Below are 21836 nucleotides of genomic sequence, written 5' to 3'. Positions count from 1 at the left end.
GTTTCTTCCTAGACTTTTGTCCCATGGTTAGCTGAGATCACCAAAAGGGATGTTTCCGGGGGCAGGCGGATGGCCTGCTGGCATGTAGAAAGATTATTTGTTCCACAGATTAAGTCCTATCTCTGATTCCCATACAGGGTGTGGAAAGAGTATCTGGAATTGCTCAAGAGGTTATTGCAGTTAATAAGTTCATGTGGGTTTTGCCTTCAATTTCATATAGCTCAGTAATAACAAAAATTAAAATATAAAAGATAGTTCATGTGGTGTTTTAATATAGGATCTTAGGTAGAAATGGGGTGAAAGTAGAAGGGCCTTGCTGGGGCTGCATGCCGGGCTTGAAAGGTTATTTGCCTTATTTGTTTTAATTCATTCCTCTGTGCTCATTCGCATAAGGAAAAAAAGAAAGATGAAAAGAAATATAGAAAGATACTTTGTATGGTAAAGGGCCTGGAAATGGAGGTATATGATACATATTAGCAGTTTAGGTTGTAACTTGGTCGGGAGAGAGTGGGGCCATGAGGCGATCTCCAGGGGATCTCCAGTGGAGCTTTGGAGCTTCATTGCTGCGGACTGGCTCAGTCTGAACAGCTAAATTGAGGAACATGTGTGTGGGGGGAGTTGGGGGCTATGGAGTCAATCAATTAAGACTTTATTATGGTCCATGACCAGCACAGTCTATGGAGTCGGGGTTGCTACTGGTCCTGGGAGGCTCAGGGGAGGCTGCAGGGACTGTGGCCATTGTCATTCATTTGGCCTTTAATCCTTGGGAAACAATGTCTTCTGTGGGAGAAGAACAATGTCTTTCTTTTATTAGGGGTGAGGGTGGTCATGTTCAATAACCAATTTTGCATATGGGCAAAGCAGTTATTCATCATGCACTACCCAGTATCTGGGCTGTTCAATCCTGAAGCAAAGGTCAGAGGACAGAAGCCTGAGCATTCTTTGCATGGCACGGAAATTTCTGCAGAATGGTGTTTTGAAGAAAAACGAATATTCAATTTCCGTCTCACAATACAAAATATGTTTGCATGTATGCTGCAGCCATAATTCACTGGAGCATCATGTTACACACCTCAGAATTTGGGAAGAGGATTTTTTGAAAAATGTCATCAAGTTTTGAGGGTCTGGCTTCAATCTGAAACTCCCAACAGGGGATTCATGTGAAGCAGAAAGTGGGACATACATAACCCATTGGTAAATTAAGGTAGCATTTCACCATTTGATACTTTTTTAACATTTTTGTCTGTGTTTCAGGGCATTTGCGGGATCTAAAGGTAAAGATTTCCACTGACTTTAAGTCTAGTCATGTCCAACTCTGGGGAGTGGTACTCATCTCCATTTCTAAGCTGAAGAGCCGGCGTTGTCTCTAGACACCTCCAAGGTCATGTGGCTAGCATGACTGCATGGAGTGCCATTACCTTCCCGCCAAGGTGGTACCTATTGATCTCACATTTGCAGGTTTTTGAACTGCTAGCTTGGCAGAATCTAGGGCTAACAACAGGAGCTCACCCTGCTCCCCGGATTTGAACCGCCAACCTTTCAGTCAGCAAGTTCTGCAGCTCAGTAGTTTAACCCGCTGTGCTACCAGGGGTCCTTGGACCCTAGATGCGGCATCAAGATGCTGGAAAAAATGGTTTGTCATAATTCACAAAAAACAAAAACAAAACCAGGAGAGCAAACTCTGAGGTACTGCTGTTAAGATCCTTGAGGGAAGAAAGCAGGAGAGGGCAAAGCCCTTGCTGCTAAAATTCATGAGGCTTAAAAAATGTGTTGACAAGTCTCTTGAAGTTTAAAAAATATAGGGGTAAATAGGAGGTATCACGAACCCTTTCATCGGTATTAGGATCTGAGCAGGATCTGGTACAGTTCAGCTAGAAAACAAGCAACTCCCTGAGAGCACCTCCAGAGCTATTTTATTTTAAAGTTCAACAAGAGGTTTCTTCATCCCAAAGTATTTATTGGAGACAACAGCACTATCATTCCTACTTCCCAGCTCAGTTTAAATAAGCCCAGTATTTTTCTGAAATAAAACATACCTTCACTTAGCATTCTGTTTGTATTATCCTTGAACAAGCTAAAATTCCACCCAGCAGTAAAACATAGGTACTGTTTCCAGAATATTTCAAGAGTCTGGATGAAAACCTGAAAACATGGAGATAAAATCAAAAGAAGAACGGGAATGTCTTGCTATTTCCGTTTTTCCCCCTTTCCAAATGAGCCCTAAGGCACTACAACTGTATGCAGACATGTGCAACACTAAATACATTCATGCTGCTTTTTGAATTACTGGGATTTAGAAGTCCTCATTCATTTAATGTAGTGGCATAATGGATTAATAACCATTGTGCTGGCTGAACTGCTGACCTGAAGGTCAGCAGTTTTGAATCCATAAGATGGGTGAGCTCCCATCTGTCACCCCCAGCTGACAGGAGTCCCTGGTGGCACACTGGATTAAATCCTTGTGCCGGCAGGACTGATGACTGATAGGTTGAAGGTTCGAATATGGGGAGAGTGCAGATGAGCTCCCTCTGTCAGCTCCAGCTCACCATGTGGTAACATGAGAGAAGCCTCCCACAAGGATGGTAAAACATCAAAACATCCAGGTGTCTCCTGAGCAGCATCCTTGCAAACAGTCAATTCATTCACACAAGAAGAGACTTGCAGTTTCTCAAGTTGCTTCTGACACGATTAAAACAAATTCACTTAATGAATTCATCTAATACAAATTCACTTCATGTGTTGAATAAAAATAGAAATCCAGAAACCTAACAGTAGATTACGCCAGTCTTCTCCCCTCTTTGTTGCAAAAAGATGTGAAATAAGTGTCTATTTGTAAACCAGTGTAATATATGAGAGCCCTGACTATTAATGGTACCTCTGGAAATATTATCTTACTGCATTGCCAGCAGGGATTCCCACAGCCAGATAAATGCTCAGGGACAAACATTTCTTTGTACAATCATGTCTTTCTTCATTAATGCTTATGCCCATTTATTTTGCTATAGTAAAAATATGTTCAAACATTTCTCAAAGGTTTTTAAATATTTCTACAATCTCTTTTTAATGTCCACGTTAATGCCGCTGTAATGGTCTGCCAGCTTTGTAGTGAGTGGAGCCCACAGTGGCTGTTTTTAGTCGGGCAACATACCAGTTGATAAGACTTAAAAGGTGGAGGGAGAATATCAATGAAATTAGATTTTGACAGTACTTTGCATGTATTTATTAGTGCCCGGGCCAGTAGAAGGAAAACGTTTTTCATGCTATAAATTTTATTAAAAACAACCATCTATACATTTGTATTAAATAAATTAACAAGCAATTAATTTTCACACACAAATACAGAATGTTCTCTTACAAAATTGAGGGGTAATTTCAGTAACGGTATCTTTTAAATGCTTGTAACTGATGCAGAAGAGAAATTGCTTAGTGGTTTTCAGCATCTTCTGCGTTTTGCATGGGCCCTCAAAATAGTTAGAAAAAGTTGCACACATATTGAACTAATACTTGCATCGTAAACATGCACCCAGATTCTGTGGTGTGTGCTTGTCTTTTGCTTTGACTCAATGGATGTACACATACACAAGTACTGCTTTGGGATTCCATATGGATTTGTGTACAGTGGAAATACTAAACACACTTGGTGACGGGGTGGACAATATATTGGAAATGCTAGGATTAATACTGTTTTGATCATGGCAAGAATGACTCAGTATGAAAAGGTAAGTGTTTATACACTAGAAAGGGTTCATAAAGTTGGCCGATCAAAATCAACTGTGTTACAGACGAGAATGACTTGTCTGCCTTCTCAGATGCTCGAAAGACAAAACTCCTCAAGGCTGTTCTCTTCTCTGACTTCCAGTTCATGCTGTTCCAGCTGATGGTACTCAAAAGTAACACGGTTGATATGTTTACCACTGGAGACCATTCGCAGCACTGTGTTGTCACAGCCAACCTTCATTTGAGCTAGTGAAAAAGAAACATCAACAACGTGTTATGCTTGGAACTCTACCACGTTGATATAAATCATTTGGAAATAACTAATTATAGACTGGAAAGAACTCTAAGTGACCAGTCAACTTCTTTACCATCCATATATACATTCTCAAAATACAGGCTGTATATGATCTCTTTATAACTCAGTGCTCTAATCCAGAACAGCTGTTGTTTGTGAAAGCACAGGAAGTGGACTGATTACCGTACACGTAGGTTATAAATGCATGTGGATCCATATTTGTGATGCAAGGAGCAACTAGATATGAGGAACCTTTTAAATGCTATATTTAACCAGCCATATTATACTGGATTGGACTATTTCTTCAGGACGGGCAGTGCCCTGTGGCATATTCATCATGGTTAGAAACTTATTTATTTGCTGCATTTATAAATTTTTGTTTAATTTATATACCTCTTTTCTCCTATTTGGGCACTATGACCTTCAGAAGAGAAATAGAAAGATATGGAATTGATGTGCACCGATGAACTGGAACGGACGGACTACGTTTAATGGACCATGTGATTAACTCTTAATGTATTGTTTTATATGTTTTAAAACTGTTTTAATGTATTTTATAACTGTTATTGTGTATTGGTAATTGTACATATCTTATGGCTTCTTACAGTTGCCTACTTGTAAGCCACCTTGAGTCCCCTCTGGGGCAGAGAAAGGTGGGGTAGAAATGCCATAAATAAATAAATATCCCGCCCTTCTCACCCCAAAGGGGACTCAGGGTGGCTCACAAAAAAGGCACAATTTGATGCCATATATACATACATAGGATAAAACAAACAATATGCATTAAAATCAATAATTAAAACATCATAATCTTAAAACCAGTTACTTAAAAACCACACAGTCCAAAGGTGTATTCCAGGAGCCATTCCAATCATAAATTGCACTATCCCATAGTTATTGCATTGCAGATTACTGTCCAAAAGCTTGGTCCCATGTCCCTGTCTTCACTTTCTTTCTGAAGGACAGGAGGGAGGGAGCTGATTTAATTTCACTGGGGAGAGAGTTCCATAGCCAAGGGGCCACCACTGAGAAGGCTCTGTCTCTCGTCTCCAACAGTCGCACCTCCGAAGAAAGTGGGATCGAGAGCAGGGCCTCCCCAGAAGATTCCCAATGATTGCCTCACAATGGGATTAAATGCTTTATGTATTCTAAAAGCATTGCCCTCATTTTAAATGGGCTTCCCGCATAATCATGTACTCTGTTTGATTGGCTACTTAGGCAATCCTGCAGTTCATTATTTCCTCCCAAACTGATTTGAATAATCCAGAAAAACATTGTTCTCACTTCAAATGATCTAATTTGACCTCTGGTCTGTCCGTAAATCAAATCTGATTGACTCCATGGTATCAGGATGCCATAACTCTAGGATGTAAAAAAGAGGGAAGAACGTGTTGCGCCTCTACCCTCACATAATCTGTGAGATTACGCTTCTATACAAACCAAAAGCTTGCATCAGTGACCCAGATACATTATATGTGTATTTGTACAGAACTCACATTTTTGGCTTCCCTTTCATAAAGTTGCTTTTTCAGGAGCATTTAACAATACTGTGATGTACAATGGCACATACCCAAATTTTGAAGTTGATCTTCTGAGTAAGTTTATTTTTTGTTTAATTTATATGCCTCCTTTAACCTATTTAGGCACTGTGCCCTTCAGAATATCACATTCACTCAATAATATGATCATACAGTGGCATTGCAGATGCTTGCGTGAAATCTTCCAACATAATTGCATGACTGAATTTCCCTTTTTGTGTGAATCATGACTAATTCTAGGTAATGATCAAGGAGCTTAGAAGTAACAAACAGGACTTGCAATTAACATGGAAAAATAATGTGTTGTGTTAATTCATTGAGCTTTTCAAATAGCAAAGGGAAAATCCTTGTCATTTTGCTTTTGACGCAATGAAGCCCATGACAACAGTTCATTTTGACTCATTGTTTTGTTTTTCTTCCACCATTTTCTCTAATTAGTTGTCAGAGATTGGTGATAAGTTGCTATTTAAAACATAGTAAGGCTTTGCAATAAAATTGGCTGGTTTTTAACTCTTGAAAGGTTTGCATAGAATAGAAGCTGCGGTGTGCAGCCTGCCTATGGCTTATTTTAAAAGTAACAGTTAAAATATTAATTGATGCAATAAATCAAATACTTCACAACAATAACAGTAGATCTGATAGTAATTAATTTTGGTGGCCACTAAAAATTAACAAAAAGAAAGCAAAGTTTCAAGCTGTAGTTAACAAATAAATGGTTAGCTGTAATTGGTTCTTAATCCAATTATTAATATAATGCAGTCTTAACCTGCATTATATGGTCAGCCTAAACTCATATGATGCAGTTCAATGTAGTTAAACTTCATGATATGAGTCTACACTGACCATATAATGCAGATTCAAACTTCTGCGTTATATGGCATTGTAGATGGGGCCAAAGTCAAAGGAAGGAGCATTTTTATACTCAAAGCATACTGGACTTGTTAAAGTAATTAACACTGTTTATTTACACCTAAGAAATGGGAAAGCACAATTATTTTTATAATGGCAACTATGACAACTAACCACTTTTTTTCACCTATAAGTAGTCACTTTTTAAAATTTACATGTCTTTTTTAAAAAAATTTCTACACACTTTGTACATGTCTAAGTAACAGAAAAACAAACTTCATGTTTATTGCATTGATGCCAAATCAGTACTTTGGAATTAAGACTAAACCAGGACCCACCAAAGGTTATCCATTATGCTTTTCAGTTTCAGACCTAAGACTTCATTCATAAAATGTCAAGAACAGCTCTGGCAAATTGTTACTCCCTCCTCTCTGAGAAATTACACCCAAACTTTTTCCTCCATCCAGTGCTTTCCAGATATTTTGGATGTCAGCTCCCATGGTCCCACACACTTGACCATGGTAGGAAACATGGTGAAAATGTTCTGGAGGCTATCAGATTGGAGAAGACAACTGTACAGAATGGACCCAACAGACAACCGTACCAGCACAGCACCACAAAGCATAACATTATGCCAGTGAGACGGGCAAGTAACAACAAATCTATTTAGAACTTAACAGATTTTCATTCGCTGAAGACATTTGCACAAGAGACATGAAAAAAGGACTCACCTGGGCCATGAAAGGAGTGACACAGATCTGCTAAAGGGAACATCTTAGAAGGGTCCAACCCATTTCCTCCCAACAGCTCCACAAAATCTCCAACTCCACCACAGCCTGTGGAGGGCTTCTATTAAAAAGAGAGATAGAAAGGCAGAATAAAGTGCAAGAACATAGAACAAAGTGAATGTTTTTATATAAGATTTTTTAGTAAATGGGATTCACCTAAAGAATTCAGCTGCTTTTAAGTTTGATTGAGATTGTCATTTGAAATTAATTAAGATCAGAAATAAATACTGGATGATTAACAACAAAACACCCAAACAAACCTCACTAAAAGTGGGAGAATAGATGCTGTTGGATTCATGTAGTCCAGACAGATATCACTATCATGATGTGGCCATTATTACAAAGATTAATGATAGCAACTTTTACTTGGAGAAGATTTCATATCAGTTTAGTATTATTGGTGAATCGCTCCATCTATATAAATAAACATGTAATGTTCATTTGTGGGATTAACAAAACTCAAAAACCACTGGGTGAATTGACACCAAATTTGGACACAATACACCTATCAGGCCAACAAGTGGCTATCACTCATAAAAATACTGAAAAACACAGCAGGAGAGACTTAAAAGCAATATATATATATATATATATATATATATATATATATATTACAGTGCATGCATAAAACCACATACATACACATATACACAAATATATACACATGTATATACACACACAAAACACATATACACAGACTGGGCCACAGCAATGTGTGGTAGGAGATAGCTAGTAATAACTAAAGGACTTAATAGGTAAAAGTCCCTTTAAAACCCATCAAAGACGGCTTCCACCCAATATTAACCAAGTGGGCATCCACTCACACAATAGGTTTTCACTATTCTTCCATGCATCTCTACATTTGTTCTAGATTGAGGTCATCAAAAGCATATTCTGGCAGTAGTGTTAATTCTGTCAATTGATGTATATGTTTGGATTTTGGATCTGTATATTTTGGCTCTGCTTAGAACTGCAGTTACCAACCTTTGGTCCTCCAGAGGTTTTGGACTTCAGCTCCCACAATTCCTAACTGCTGGGTAGATGGCTGGTATTTCTGGGAGTCAGAGTTCAAAGCAACTGGAGGATCAAAACCACAGGATTAGCAGATTAGGGTCATAAATCTTCTGCAGTGATGATGTTGGAACATTTCCAAGCATACTAAAGGTTTTTACCTTGAGTTGAAGGGTCCTCGGATGTTTTGGCCCACAACTTCCAGAAATCCCAGCCAGTTTACCACCTGTTAGGATTTTTGGGAGTTGAAGGCCAAAACATCTGAGGACCCACAGGTTGAGAACCACTTGTGTAGATCATGAATAAGAAAACATATAGCTATACTAAAAACACATCAAAGTGTCTTCATTTCTTTGAAGAAGCAACTTACCTTTAATTGGAGGCCATTCAAATGTCCCAGCATAAGATCAGATATTTTTATCATCACTGGGTAGATGATGGAAAAACTGCAGTTTCTGTGTTGATGAGGAATGACCATGGTAAACCTTCCAACAGGAGTCTGAGAGATGACATTGCAAGCTTTAGTACAGGGGAAAGATACAGAATTACTTAGTCACAATCTATTGAGTGAAACACAATGCAAACTTTATCTGATGTCTCAAATAAATAAATAAACTTTATTTATATCCTGCCCTATTTCCCCATGAGGACCCAGGGCAATTTCCAACAAACAAAGGCAAACATTCAGTGCCAGGATCAGAATGGTGATTGTGTGAGCATCTGTCTTTTGTCTCTACAAAACATATCCCAAAGGCAAATCTGAAGGATGTCAGTTTAGATTAGGACTACTGTATGGTGCTTGCCAAGAGAGGATTAATTGCATGCTCTCTCTGAACAGTTTCTGTAATATAACCCATACGGACCCAAATGTTTTTGGGGAAATGTAAAGATACATCTTGATATGTTTTCAAAATTCAAGTCTTCCAAGTGTTTTGGATTTCAGCTCCCAAAATCTGTGATCGCTGGTCAAAGCAAATAAAGTTTATGGGACATGGAGTTTGAGAATCACTGGCATGATGATTTTGTATCAGTTTAACAGTCATGGTTTCTCACAATGCTGAGAACTGTGGTTCATGGTGGATATTGGAACTACCTATTACATAGTCATTTTTATCATCATGGTGGTGTGTATTTTTGGATTTCAAATGTTAAAGAGGCTCTGGCTCATTTAGCACCTGGATGAATGCATGATGATCATTTATTCATTCATTTATTTATTTTGCATATTTGTATCCCGTCCTTCTCACCCCCGGAGGGGGACTCAGGGTGGCTTCACAGCAAGCATTCATTCAATGCCAACAACAGTAATAAAGAATAAAAGTAATTAAAAACAATTTGTTAATGCTTTAAAATTACTAAAACATTGCTTAAATCATGCAAGTTTGAAATCATAGTCCAGGTCAGTCTGTTGTCATTCACACAAATTGGGTAACATTCTAAATTGCTGCTTTTACCATTTTAATGCTTGGTCCCATAACTAGGTTTTGAGTTTAATTCTAAAGGACAAGAGGGAAGGTTAGGGTTAGGGGGTCAATCTAATGTCACTTGGTAGAGAGTTCCACAGGCAAGGGGCCACCACTGAGAAGGCCCTGTCTCTCATCTCCACCAGTCATGCTTGCGAGGATGGTGGGATCAAGCACAGGGCCTCTCCCATTGATCTTAGACTTTGCGATGGTTCATAGCAGGAGATACATTCAGACAGGTTAGCTGGTCCAGAACCATTCAGGGCTTTATGGGCGAAAGCCCTATACTTTAATACTTTTTTTGTTGCTGCTGTTGTAAACATGTGAACCATGCAGTAGCGCAGTGGGTTCAACTGTTAGCTCCAGGAAATCTGCTGACCTGGAGGTTGGCAGTTCAAAGCTGCAAGTCAGGCTGCATTCCCGCTGTCAGCCCTAGCTTCTGACAACTTAGCAGTTCTAAAGCATATAATGCAAGTAGATCAATAGGTACTGCCTCAACAGGAAGATAAAAGGGTGCCCCATGCAGACATGCTGGCAACATGATTGTAGATGTCTATGGACAACAGGCTCCTTGGCATGGAAAAATGGAAGAAGAGCCCCTCCCCATGGCCAAAGTTGAGCATCGCCTCCAGGCACCGGAGATGGGAGGGGAAGGCCTTTACCTTTGTCTGTGTATTGTATGTCATTGTTGTTCACTGTGTAAAAGGCACTGAATGTTTGCCTTATATGTGTATACTGTAATCTGCTCTGAATCCCTCCAGGGAGATAAAGCAGAGTATAAATAAAGTGTATTATTATTATCTCCCAAACCAGGGCTTTTCTGTAGTGGTGCCCCTAATATGGAATATTCTTTTCAGAGTACCACAGCTAGAATTTATGGTACAATATTTCAGTACCAGGTCAAACCTTTACTATTTGCTCCTGGAATTTAGAAACATGTTTTAGCCTACTCTTCACTTTCTTGTTGTTGCACACCTTTTATTTCTGTTTAATCCTTGCCATTGTTTTAAATCATTTGTATCTAATACTAGACTATCTTACATGCTATGCATAGAACATGATCAAGAAATTTCATAAATAAGTAAAACTGAATAAATTAAATATTTGAGCTGATCTAGTTAAGACAGGATTTTAAGAATCAAAGTAGAGGATATTTTAAATACATATGGATCTGTCTAAAAATGTGTTGCTTTTTATAAGCAGCACAAAAAATGGCATGAACTGAAATATTACTACTGAAAATGATGCATTTATTTGAATTTACACCACACGATTCAAGGTGATTTTTGAAGAAGGGGAAGCATACTTCAAGATGACATCTGCAATACTATGACTGGCTGCAATTGCAGGATAAGAGCCCTGCACTGGCAGGATATCATGATACATATTGCACCCAATGCATTTTGTTCACTGGCACAACAAATCTTTAAGTCTGGGCTGTAAGAGGCTTTACCACAACATTCATAGAATCATAGAATCATAGAATCAAAGAGTTGGAAGAGACCTCATGGGCCATCCAGTCCAACCCCCTGCCAAGAAGCAGGAATATTGCATTCAAATCACCCCTGACAGATGGCCATCCAGCCTCTGTTTAAAAGCTTCCAAAGATGGAGCCTCCACCACACTCCGGGGCAGAGAGTTCCACTGCTGAACGGCTCTCACAGTCAGGAAGTTCTTCCTCATGTTCAGATGGAATCTCCTCTCTTGTAGTTTGAAGCCATTGTTCCGCGTCCTAGTCTCCAGGGAAGCAGAAAACAAGCTTGTTCCCTCCTCCCTGTGGCTTCCTCTCACATATTTATACATGGCTATCATATCCCCTCTCAGCCTTCTCTTCTTCAGGCTAAACATGCCCAGCTCCTTAAGCCGCTCCTCATAGGGCTTGTTCTCCAGACCTTTTATCATTTTAGTCGCTCTCCTCTGGACACATTCCAGCTTGTCAATATCTCTCTTGAATTGTTTATGTATATCCCTTCCTATTGCCTGACTCCAACACCCGCATTCCCCCACTTCCCTTGTGACACAGATGGATATGTGAAACAAAACTTACGGAAAAGATTGGGCTTTTTCTTTACTGTTAATGCAAATCCATTTCCTGGATCATGAATCCTGAAGAAGATCATGGCTACATTCTGCGATGATCTGATAGCACTTTTGATTTGACCAACTTCACAAAAATCTACGTATCTTTCCGAAGTGGGAAGAGGATGGTCCAAGGAGCTAGGAAACTTCTCACCTTTCAGTATCCAACCATCAAACACCTAGAGGAATACACAAATAGAGTGTTTTGATTTTCTCCAAGTTGCTTTTGTCTGTCCCCACTCACCCAAACCTGGAAATAGCAAGTAGCTAGAATATGGAGGTTTTATATACAACATTGATTTAGATTGTCAACACTTCTGAGACTTTTGCATTTTAAAACTATTGCATTCAACTTTAACTGGCGTGGAATCCTGAGGTTTGTGAGAGAGGCAAAACATTTACAATTCTTAGAAAACTTCTCTGGTGCCAAACTACAAACTCCAGTATCCCATAAGTATGTATGAAAGGTGCTATGTGTCTCGTGGAGTCTTCAGCAAAACAAAATTCTAGGTTTGGGAGGTGTTCGTGAGGGTTAAAGGCCATTGCTGATATTCAAAGACAATTTCTGAAAAGTTTGTGTGGGTGTGTGTATCAGGAGTGACTTGAGAAACTGCAAGTCACTTCTGATGTGAGAGAAATGGCCATCTGCATGGACGTTGCCCAGGGGATGCCTGGGTGTTTTACTATCCTGTGGGAGGCTTCTCTCATGTTCTGCATGGGAAGCTGGAGCTGACAGATGGAAGTTCACCTCATTCCCCGGATTCGAACTGCCACCTTTTGGTCAGCAGTCCTGCCGGCACAAGGGTTTAACCCATTGTGCCACTGGGGGCTCCTACCAAAAAGTGACTACTGGACATATATAATACCAGTGAATGAAGGTAGGAATGGTATTTTTTTTTGTTGCAGAACAGTTCATTGTTTTGTTTGGTTTTGTTCATACAACTGTTCCTCACCTACCCAGTTCTTACTACTAATCAATAATTTAATCCAATCAATTCCATGTAAGACATGATATTAACATCAACAGTAAAGTCAGCACTTCAAACAGCAGCAGTTAATTATTTTGACATTTGCTGTAGTTTTCTACTTCAAATGTTTTAATACTTCAAATGTCCTTAATTAGAGGAAACAAATTTCTGAAGCCTGACATTTAAACCTGAAGCAATCGAAGTGATCTATATGGGGTGCCAATTGAGTGACATTTGTGTGACTGTGTAGCAAGAGGCTGGTTTTCAGCTGTTACTTTCCTAAGTGTCTCACTTTGAAGTTTGTGCCAGATACAAAGAAACAGCTGCTGGCTCCTAGTTCTCCCCTCCCCAAACACTTTCTGGGAAAAAAGTGTGTTACTCTCAATGGCCCTGCTCCAAAAATTCTTGCAGTCAGCCATAAATTATGTAGATGCTACAATATTATCTGAACCATTTTCCACTCTGATTCCTCTTTGCCTTTAAAATGTATAGAGAAATCTAAAAGTTTTCTAAATCCCAGCTTTAAGTACAGGGAAATTTAAAGGTACACCAGATTTGTAGCTAGGTTAGTTTATTACATTAACAGACAAACAATCTTGTGGCACCTTAAATACTATTAATGTACTATAGCATACATTTTTGTAAATTTAAATCCAATGCATACATTTATTAGTAATCCCACAGCCTGATTTGTGACTACTTGAGATTTGCTTTCTTTAATTTTATTGCTGAGCAAGCTTTGATGTACAAAGATTTCTGTACTCAGGACAGCCATGATATAACAGTGACCATGTCATATCAGTGATCAATTAGAATTTTACACTACATCTGGAAGATCCAGGTTTAAATTCCCATTCAGTCAAAAAGCTAATATATTGTCAAAGGCTTTCATGGCTGGAATCACTAGATTGCTCTGAGTTTTCCAGGCTGTAGGGCCATGTTCCAGAAGTTGTGAGGTCTATTGGAAACTAGGCAACTGAGGTTTATAAATCTGTGGAAGGTTCAGGGTGGGAGAAAGAACTCTTGTCTGTTGGAGGCAAGTGTGACTGTTGCAATTTCTCCCACCCTGGACCTTCAACAGATATATAAATCTCCCTTGCTTAGTTTTCAATATACCTCACAACCTCTGGGGATGCCTGCCGTAGATGTGGGTGAAACCTCAGGAGAGAATGCTTCTGGAACATGGCCATACAGCCTGGAAAACTCACAGCAACTCAGCTGATATATTCAATGAGCTTGAGCCAATCACCCTTCCACTCAGCTTAACTGATCTCACAGAATTGCTGTGAGGATAAAATAGTATATGTAAACCACCCTGAGATCCTACAAAGAAAGAAGAAATGTAACATTCATCGTTCTTTACTTGTATTACATTGAAATTTAATTATTTACATTTAATAGAATTAATATTTATTTGGAGTATAATTCCCTGAATCCCCCAAGCCGTATGCACAGTGACCATGTCATTTTATGATTTTTCCTTTTTTCCCAGGTCTGGTTTCAAGGGTGTTTCTATTTGCAACCTTCATGATGAATCACATCTTTGGTAGAACCATCTGTCATTATTTTGAGCCCTCTTTGTACCATCATGATCCTAAGGCACACAACTGACACCATGGTCGACTACTGCTCATGCCTTTTGGAAAGCCCTTCCTGAACAAAAAAGTTATTGCAAACCTTCAGAAAGTCTCCTGCTTGACAGTCAATGTTGATGAAATCAAAGTCAAGCGTGATTAACTCTTGTGGGTCCCCTATGAAGAACGTAGCACAGTGCAGCTGGGGCTGGTCAGCAGTGAAGGTGAACTGCCCTTCTATACTCAGCATGTCAATGCAACCTGCAGAAGAGAATGGAAGACCTCAAAGTGATGGCTGAGTTTCACTTCACATTTTGTACTTAAGCACAAGGTAACACAGTATAACATATACAAGTCATTCATGAAATGTGAAAGCATATATGTATTTTTAAGGAACTTTCTATTCCCCCAGTGCCTATAAATTGGACCTGGCAGTCCTCACTCACCCAAAAATAAATCTCAGTCATTTTAAAGCAACACACTTTCCAACTTATCTCAATCTTAAGGCTAATCCATCACAGGATCTTTGAGGGCTGATAGAGTGCCCAAAGTCACCAAGGAGATTCCACGTCCAAGCAGGAAAATGAATCCTAGTCTCCAAAGTCATAGTCAAATGCTCATATCACTTACTCTCAACACTTTAATACATGACTGCAGCCAATCCTTGAGTTACAAACATCTGATTTACAAACTACTCATAGTTAAGACGTGTGTGTGGTGTGTATCCTTAATGAAAGCCAAACATTTGTTACTTCATGCAAAAGATAAGTCAGTAACAGGTGAATAACAATTTATTTCCCATGCCAACATGGTTGGGAATCTGATCTTTCTTTTAATCTGAACTTTAAAGAAACTGTCTAAGCCCCTTCCACACAGCTGAATAAAATCCCACATTTTCAGCTTTGAACTGGAATATATGGCAGTGTGGACTCAGATAATCCAGTTAAAAAGCAGATATTGTGGATTTTCTGCCTTGATATTCTGCCCTGTAAGGGAGAATATGTAAGAATGTGAAATCTGGCCCTTGATTGTCCACATATTAATGTCAACTTTAAAGTGGGATTTAGTATCTCAACAGGTGACAATTTAAATTTAAATTACAGCTATGTACAGTATTGTGTGTGCTTTGGAGAGAATTTATGGTAGCAAGTGATGTGAAAGACTCCGTTTGAGAACCCAGAAACATGCTGCCCATCAAAGTGGACAACAGATGAACAGGTAGTCCATGTCTTCTTCAGGTCTGCCAAAACCAAAATGCTGTCAGAAAAACAGCACAATGGCAGATCTTCCTATTTTAGCTTTCAGTACATCACTTCCTCCTTCTTTTTATTCAGGAAAGCATGCCAAATCAAATCAAATCATTTATTTCGGTCATTGACCAGCACAGGAAATAGAGTCACATTTTCATACAAACTTGGTATGTTTGGTACATTAAAAATATAAATATAACTACGCCCATTTTTCTAAGGTGTCAACCACACTATCCTTCCCATGAAATAATGATTTATAGTTGGCCTTCCCAAGTGATCCATGATTTCCAGGGCTTACATTTCAACCTGGGATTGCCATGAGCACACCTGGAGCACCCCATCTCTGCAAAAGTTCAGCACTGATGATTGGCAGCTAGTGCCTATGCTGGGTGTGTAGTGTGAATGAGAGTTGTAGTGTGGCATCCTGCAACAGGTGGGGTGCCACACATCACCATTTTTCAAGCAATCTTACTGGCATGGCATAGTTAACAATTCCCATGTCCTTCTGAAAATATTGAAAACACTGAGCTCTGAGTGTCTGTGTGCCTTCAAGCTAAACTTATGGTAACCACGTTAATTTTATAGGATTTTTTTTTAAAGGTGAGGAATGTTCAAAAGTGGCTTTGCTGTTTCCTTCCTCCAATACAGCCAACAGGAACTGGTATCCCTTGGCATTCAAGTACTGACTCTGTGTGGCTTCCAAAATCAAACATGATGTGGTGCCTTTTGGGTCTTGAGGTAGACTGAGCTGGGGTTTTTTTTTTCTTTTTGCAAACATAAATGGAGGTTGAGGAAGAGAAGGAAAAGAACTGTTGAAATTGGAACCTGTTGCACACTAGACCCCTTCTTCTCTCTCTTTACACACAATGAGGGATGCTGCATGCTGACTATCCTTGTTAGTTGGTAACAGGAATGCAAGATAATGCTACCTGGAAGAAGAGAATAAGACAGATTGGCAGCTAATTAGAAGAGGGAGTTTGACACTCTGTTCCTATCAATTTCTTCCCTTCTTCATTCTGCAGCTATAAAAGAGGATAGCTATGAAATTGTCTCTTCAAGTAAGCTATAATGGTGCATTGGGTTGAGTGCGACTGCAACTCCTTAGATTAGAGTTCAAAATCCACCCCCAGACATGGACACCTATGGATGGATGATCTGGGGCAAGAATTTCTCAGGTTTAGAGCAGTGATTCCCAACTTTTTTTTGACCAGGAACCATTCTCTAACATTAGTACCAAAAGGGTTACAAATCAGTTTTTGGTCAACGTTAGATTTGGTTTGGTTATTTGAGGTGCTGATTCGGAAAATTGCATTGGATAGACTACATCAGCTCTAGTTTTTGATACAGAACATATGCCATCCAGTAGTCGCCATCTGCTCACCCACAGAAAACCATATTTATTTATTTATTTATTTAGGATATTTGTATCCCGTCCTATCGCAACCTCCTTAGAGGGACTCAGGGCAGCTACCAACCAACACAGCACAGTACCAACAACATAGTAAAACAAGCATAAATATACATATTATAATAAAACAATATAAAAACATTAAAACAGTTTGCCGATTTAAGTTGTCATCCTAAAAGCAGTCCATCATAGTCCAATAAAACTGTATCTTTGCCAGCAGGTCAGTCTAATCCATGAACGCTTGATACCACAACCAGGATTTCATTTTTTTCTAGAAGATCAGGAGTTATGGAGCAGATCTGATCTCATTTGGGAGGGAATTCCATAGCTGAGGGGCCACCACAGAGAAGACCCTGTCTCTCATTCCCGCCAAATGTGATTGCAATGGTGGAGGGACTGAGAGCAGGGCCTCACCAGATAATATTAGGGTCCTAGGAGGTTTGTAGAGGGAGATATGTTCAAACAGGTAAACTGGGCCAGAACCGTTAAGGGTTTTGAATTGTGCTCGGAAGCTAATTGGCAGCCAGTGGAGTTGGTGTAGTAAGGGCAATGTACGCTCTTGATATCCCGCTCCCGTAAGCAACCTGGCTGCTGAGCATTGGACTAGCTGAAGCTTCTGAACAGTCTTCAGTGGCAACCCCATGTAGAGTGTGTTGCAGTAATCTATTTGGGGTGTAACCAGAGCATGGACCACCATAGCCAAATCCAACCTCCCAAGATATGGGTGCAGTTGACGCACAAGTTTTAATTGTGCAAAAGCTCCCCTGGCCACCACTGAGACCTGGGATTCCAGGCTCAGCAATGAGTCCAGGATCTCTCCCAAACTGCGAACATGCTCCTTCAGAGGGAGTGTAACCCCATCAAGCACAGCCTGTAACCCTATTTAATGATTTAGAACTGATGTGGTAGTAGTAATCTTTTGTGGATAGTCAGCCTCTCCCCTCCTGACATCCCCTTTGCCTTGGCACTATAAGAGGGTTTTGGTTTTGAGGCTTCAGTGTAGTAATGGTAAGGCTACGGACCATATTTTCGTTCTTGCAGACCATTGGTGGTCTATGGACCACAGGCTGGGAAACACTGGTTTAGAGGAAGGCAAAGGCAACCCTACACTGAGCAAATCTTGCCAAGAAAGCCCCATCATATTAGAGTTGTCATATGTCAGCAGAGTACTGAAGACACACAACTACAACAAACCCTTCAAGACAAACAAACCCCATTCTATTGTTTCAGAAATGCATTCTGTACATGGCCTTTCACCTGCATTCCTAAATACTCAAAAGGAGGCTCCCAAATGGCTATTGGTCTCCCACTCTTTCTCCCTCTTTTACTCTTTAGAGATGAACTTGGTAGGATCAACCACTTCTTTTGGCATCCCAGGTTAAGTGATGGGTGTGGGGAGGGGGAGATAAATGGTTATCTGAAGACTTTTCAGGCTTTCTGATGGGATTGGGTGGACATTTTACCCCTCATGGGACCCCTACTCTACTTGTGAGCAGTCTAAATGTCCTAAATGCAGCAGATCCTGATTGATCTTGGAAGCCTAAGTGAGAGAGCTTTAGTACTTAGATGGAAGACCATCGCAAATACTGTAAGCTCTGTTTCAAAAGGAGTTGGCAAAACCCTCTCTGAATAGCCCTTGCTTAAGAAAACTTCATGGTTCCCATAAATTGACAGGTGAAATGAAACAGATAAGCTAGGGCTAATTCTGTGTTTCCCTCACTGCAGCTGACATCTCATCATGATCAACTACTATGTGGTCTGCGGAGGAAACCCTCCCTCGAGGAGAAAGAGTCAAACCTGCAAATTAATGTCCCTCTAGTTCAGGCACGGGCCAACTTTACCCCTCCAGGTGTTTTGGACTTCAACTCCCACAGTTCTTAACATTCTAGGGATGTAGGCAGTTGGAAATTTTGGGAGTTGAAGTCCAAAACACCTGGGGGACTGACATTTTCTCATGTTCTAGTTCAGGCATGGGCAAACGTCGTCTCTCCAGGTGTTTTGGACTTCAGCTCTCACAATTCTTGAGATTCTATGGCCGTAGATTGCTGGAAATTGTGGAGGTTGAAGTCCAAAACAATTGAAGGACTTAAGTTCTCTCATGCTCTAGTTCAGGTATGGGCAAACTTCAGCCCTCCAGGTGTTTTGGACTTCAACTCCCACAAGTCTTAAGATCCTACGGCCGTAGGCTCCTGGAAAGTGTGGGAGTTGAAGTCCAAAACACCTGAAGGACTGAAGTGTGCTCATTCTCTAGTTCAGGTATAGGCAAACTTCATCCCTTCAAGTGTTTTGGACTTCAGCTCTTACAATTCTTGAGATCCTATGGCCGTAGGTTGCTGGAAATTGTGAAAGTTGAAGTCCAAAACACCTTGGGGGGGGGGGTGAAGTTTGCCCATTTATTTATTTATTTATTTATTTTGTATCAAAAGCATTGCATAAATTAGTATAAAACTGATAAAAATAGAAGGAGTGCAGGTGGCTAAATATCTTTTGACCAAAAACGGGCAACAGCAATGGCATTGTCTGTAGCCTCCAACAATTCTTCCTCTGTACATGAGGTCCATGTTTGTACTAGAGGGATGTAGTTGGACCATATCTGAACTAGAGGGACATTGACTTGTAGGTTTGACTTTTTCTCCTCGATGGAGGGCTTCCTCCCTGGACCACACAGTAGCTGGTGATGATGAGATGTCAGCTGCAGTGAAGGAAACACAGAAGCAGCCCTAGCTTATCTGTTCTGGATTTCAACTCCCATAATTCCTAACAGCCTCTGGCCCCTTACTTTTCCCTCTCAGTCGGAAAGGGAAGGGCCTGAGGCTGTTAGGAATAGTAGGAGTTGAAGTCCAAAACACCTGGAGGGCTCAAATTGGCCAATGCCTGCTCTAGTTCCACGGAGGACTAGGACTTGGGTTCTCCAAAACAGCCAACCAACTCGCATCTAGAATTAATGCAATTTGACACTGTTTCTCTGCCTTGGTTCAATGCTATGGAATCACGGAAGGCTCAAGACCTTCGTCAAAGGACAGCTCCCCTGATCGCATAGCACCGAGCCCAGGCTGAAGCAGGGTCTCATCCCGCCTCCCTTCTCCAGTGCAGACGAGCCCTTCCTTCTTCCGAAGCGCGGGACTCACGCAGGGACCGCCGGTAGAGCTGCCCTTCGGCCAGTTCCCTCTTCCACTCGGAGCGGAGCATCAGGACGGGCTCCTCCTCCTCCTCCTTCCTCACCTGCGGAGAGAGACACAAAGCGGGCTACTCACACACCTGAGCCCTTGCCTCAACAGGGCACTTTGAATTGCCAGGGCGCAAGGCGATGATGGGGGGTGTCCGCAGTTGGTTCGATATTAATGTAAAGGTAAAGATTTCCCCCTGACATTAAGTCTAGTCGTGTTCGACTCTGGGGGTTGGTGCTCATCTTCATTTCTAAGCCGAAGAGCCGGCGTTGTCCGTAGGCACCTCCAACGTAATGTGGCCGGCATGGCTGCATGGAATGCCGATACCTTCCCGCAGGAGCGGTACTTATTGATCTACTCACATTTGCTTTTTTTTTTTTTTTTGAGCTGCTAGGTTGGCAGACGCTGGGGCTAACAGCGGGAGCTCACCCCGCACCCAGGATTCGAACCAGATACCTTTCGGTAAGCAAGTTCATCAGCTCAGCAGTTTAACTGCTCCACCGGGAGCTCTAAAATTAATGTAAGCACACCCTTTCTCTCTCGCCAAGCCCATCTCTGATTGCCATCCCGTTCTGGGTACCTCTACACCTAGAATTAACGCAGTTCGACACCGCTTTGGTGGCCATGGCTCCATGCTATGGAATCCCGAGACTTGGGAGCTCGCTCTTTGGCAGAGAAGGCTGAAGACCTTGCAAAACTACAGCTGCCACTATTCCATAGCAGGGAGCCCTCTGACCGCCATCCCGTTCTGGATGCCTCTACACTTAGAATTAACCCGGTTCGACACCCCTTCGGTGGCCATGGCTCCATGCTATGGAATCCCAGGACTTGGGAAGTCGCTCTTTGGCAGAGAAGGCTAAAGATCTTGCAAAACTACAGCTGCCACTATTCCATGGCAGGGAGCCCTCTGACCGCCATCCCGTTCTGGGTGCCTCTACACCTAGAATTAACCCGGTTCGACACCCCTTCGGTGGCCATGGCTCATGCTATGGAATCCCAGGACTTGGGAAGTCGCTCTTTGGCAGAGAAGGCTAAAAACCTTGCAAAATGCCACGATTCCATAGCAGGGAGCCAAGGAAGTTAAAGAGGCATCAAATGGCAGCCCTGGAAGACCCCAAACTCCCCTCCAGCGGACAGGGAAGGGGAAGCCAGCACCTCGGTCTGTTCTTACCTCGAAATACCTGCTCTCTCCTTCCAGGGCAGCCAGGAAGAGGAGGACGAGGGGACCCGCGATCCGGAGCTCCATGCCGGGGATGCTGGAACTTGTGCTTCTCCTGCCGAGGAGGGAAGGAGCGTGGAAGTCGCCTCTCTGTCTGCTGGTGCAGAGATGGATAGACGGATGGGTTAGGAGAGCAGCAGGCGAGCCGCTCCTCCGGGTCTCTCTCTCTCTCTCTCTCTCTCTCCCCGTTTCCCGCTCGACACCTGCTTTTTATAGAGCCCTTGGGAAGGGGAGGCACCCCGGTCCCCTGACTGATCGGGTAACCCATGGTAACGGGGCGACAATGGCGTGGCAATGACGCTGAAGCCTCCTTCCACCCCAGGTCGTCCGCACTCCGAGTTCAGGGTGCATCGGCACTGCAGAAATAATTCAGTTTGATGGCACTTTGTAGTTCCCTAAGGTAGAGGCACTCCTTGGCCGAAAAGGCTAAGGAATCATAGACTCCTAGAGTTGGAAGAGACCTCGTGGGCCATCCAGTCCAACCCCCTGCCAAGAAGCAGGAAAATCGCC

General features: G+C 41.5%; 1 protein-coding gene across 1 annotated transcript; it reads right to left on the bottom strand.

The window, feature by feature from the left end:
• Positions 1 to 2966: 2966 nt before the first annotated feature.
• Positions 2967 to 21595, bottom strand: CRHBP (corticotropin releasing hormone binding protein). Its single transcript, XM_060761632.2, has 7 exons — positions 21279 to 21595; positions 20069 to 20162; positions 14386 to 14543; positions 11709 to 11919; positions 8569 to 8717; positions 7131 to 7248; positions 2967 to 3963 (listed from the first exon to the last, which is right to left on the bottom strand). The coding sequence occupies exons 1-7, from the start codon at positions 21351 to 21353 to the stop codon at positions 3806 to 3808; spliced, it is 963 nt and encodes a 320-aa protein (XP_060617615.2). The 5' UTR covers positions 21354 to 21595; the 3' UTR covers positions 2967 to 3805.
• Positions 21596 to 21836: the final 241 nt, after the last annotated feature.

This window comes from Anolis sagrei, chromosome 2 (genome assembly GCF_037176765.1).
Source record: "Anolis sagrei isolate rAnoSag1 chromosome 2, rAnoSag1.mat, whole genome shotgun sequence".
In the NCBI taxonomy this organism is placed as follows: Eukaryota; Metazoa; Chordata; class Lepidosauria; order Squamata; family Dactyloidae; genus Anolis; species Anolis sagrei.
The sequence above is the reverse complement of the archived record's forward strand: the minus strand, read 5'-3'. Positions and strand labels throughout refer to the sequence as shown.

What these genes read in the sequence shown, in the direction of transcription:
- CRHBP (XM_060761632.2), bottom strand. Translation starts at nt 21,353, where the DNA reads ATGGAGCTCCGGATCGCGGGTCCCCTCGTCCTCCTCTTCCTGGCTGCC. An exon ending in GAGAGAGCAGGTATTTCGAG is followed by an intron (nt 20,163 to 21,278) that starts GTAAGAACAGAC and finishes CTCTCTCCGCAG; the next exon opens with GTGAGGAAGGAGGAGGAGGA. An exon ending in TCACTCCTTTCATGGCCCAG is followed by an intron (nt 3,964 to 7,130) that starts GTGAGTCCTTTT and finishes CTTTTTCACTAG; the next exon opens with CTCAAATGAAGGTTGGCTGT.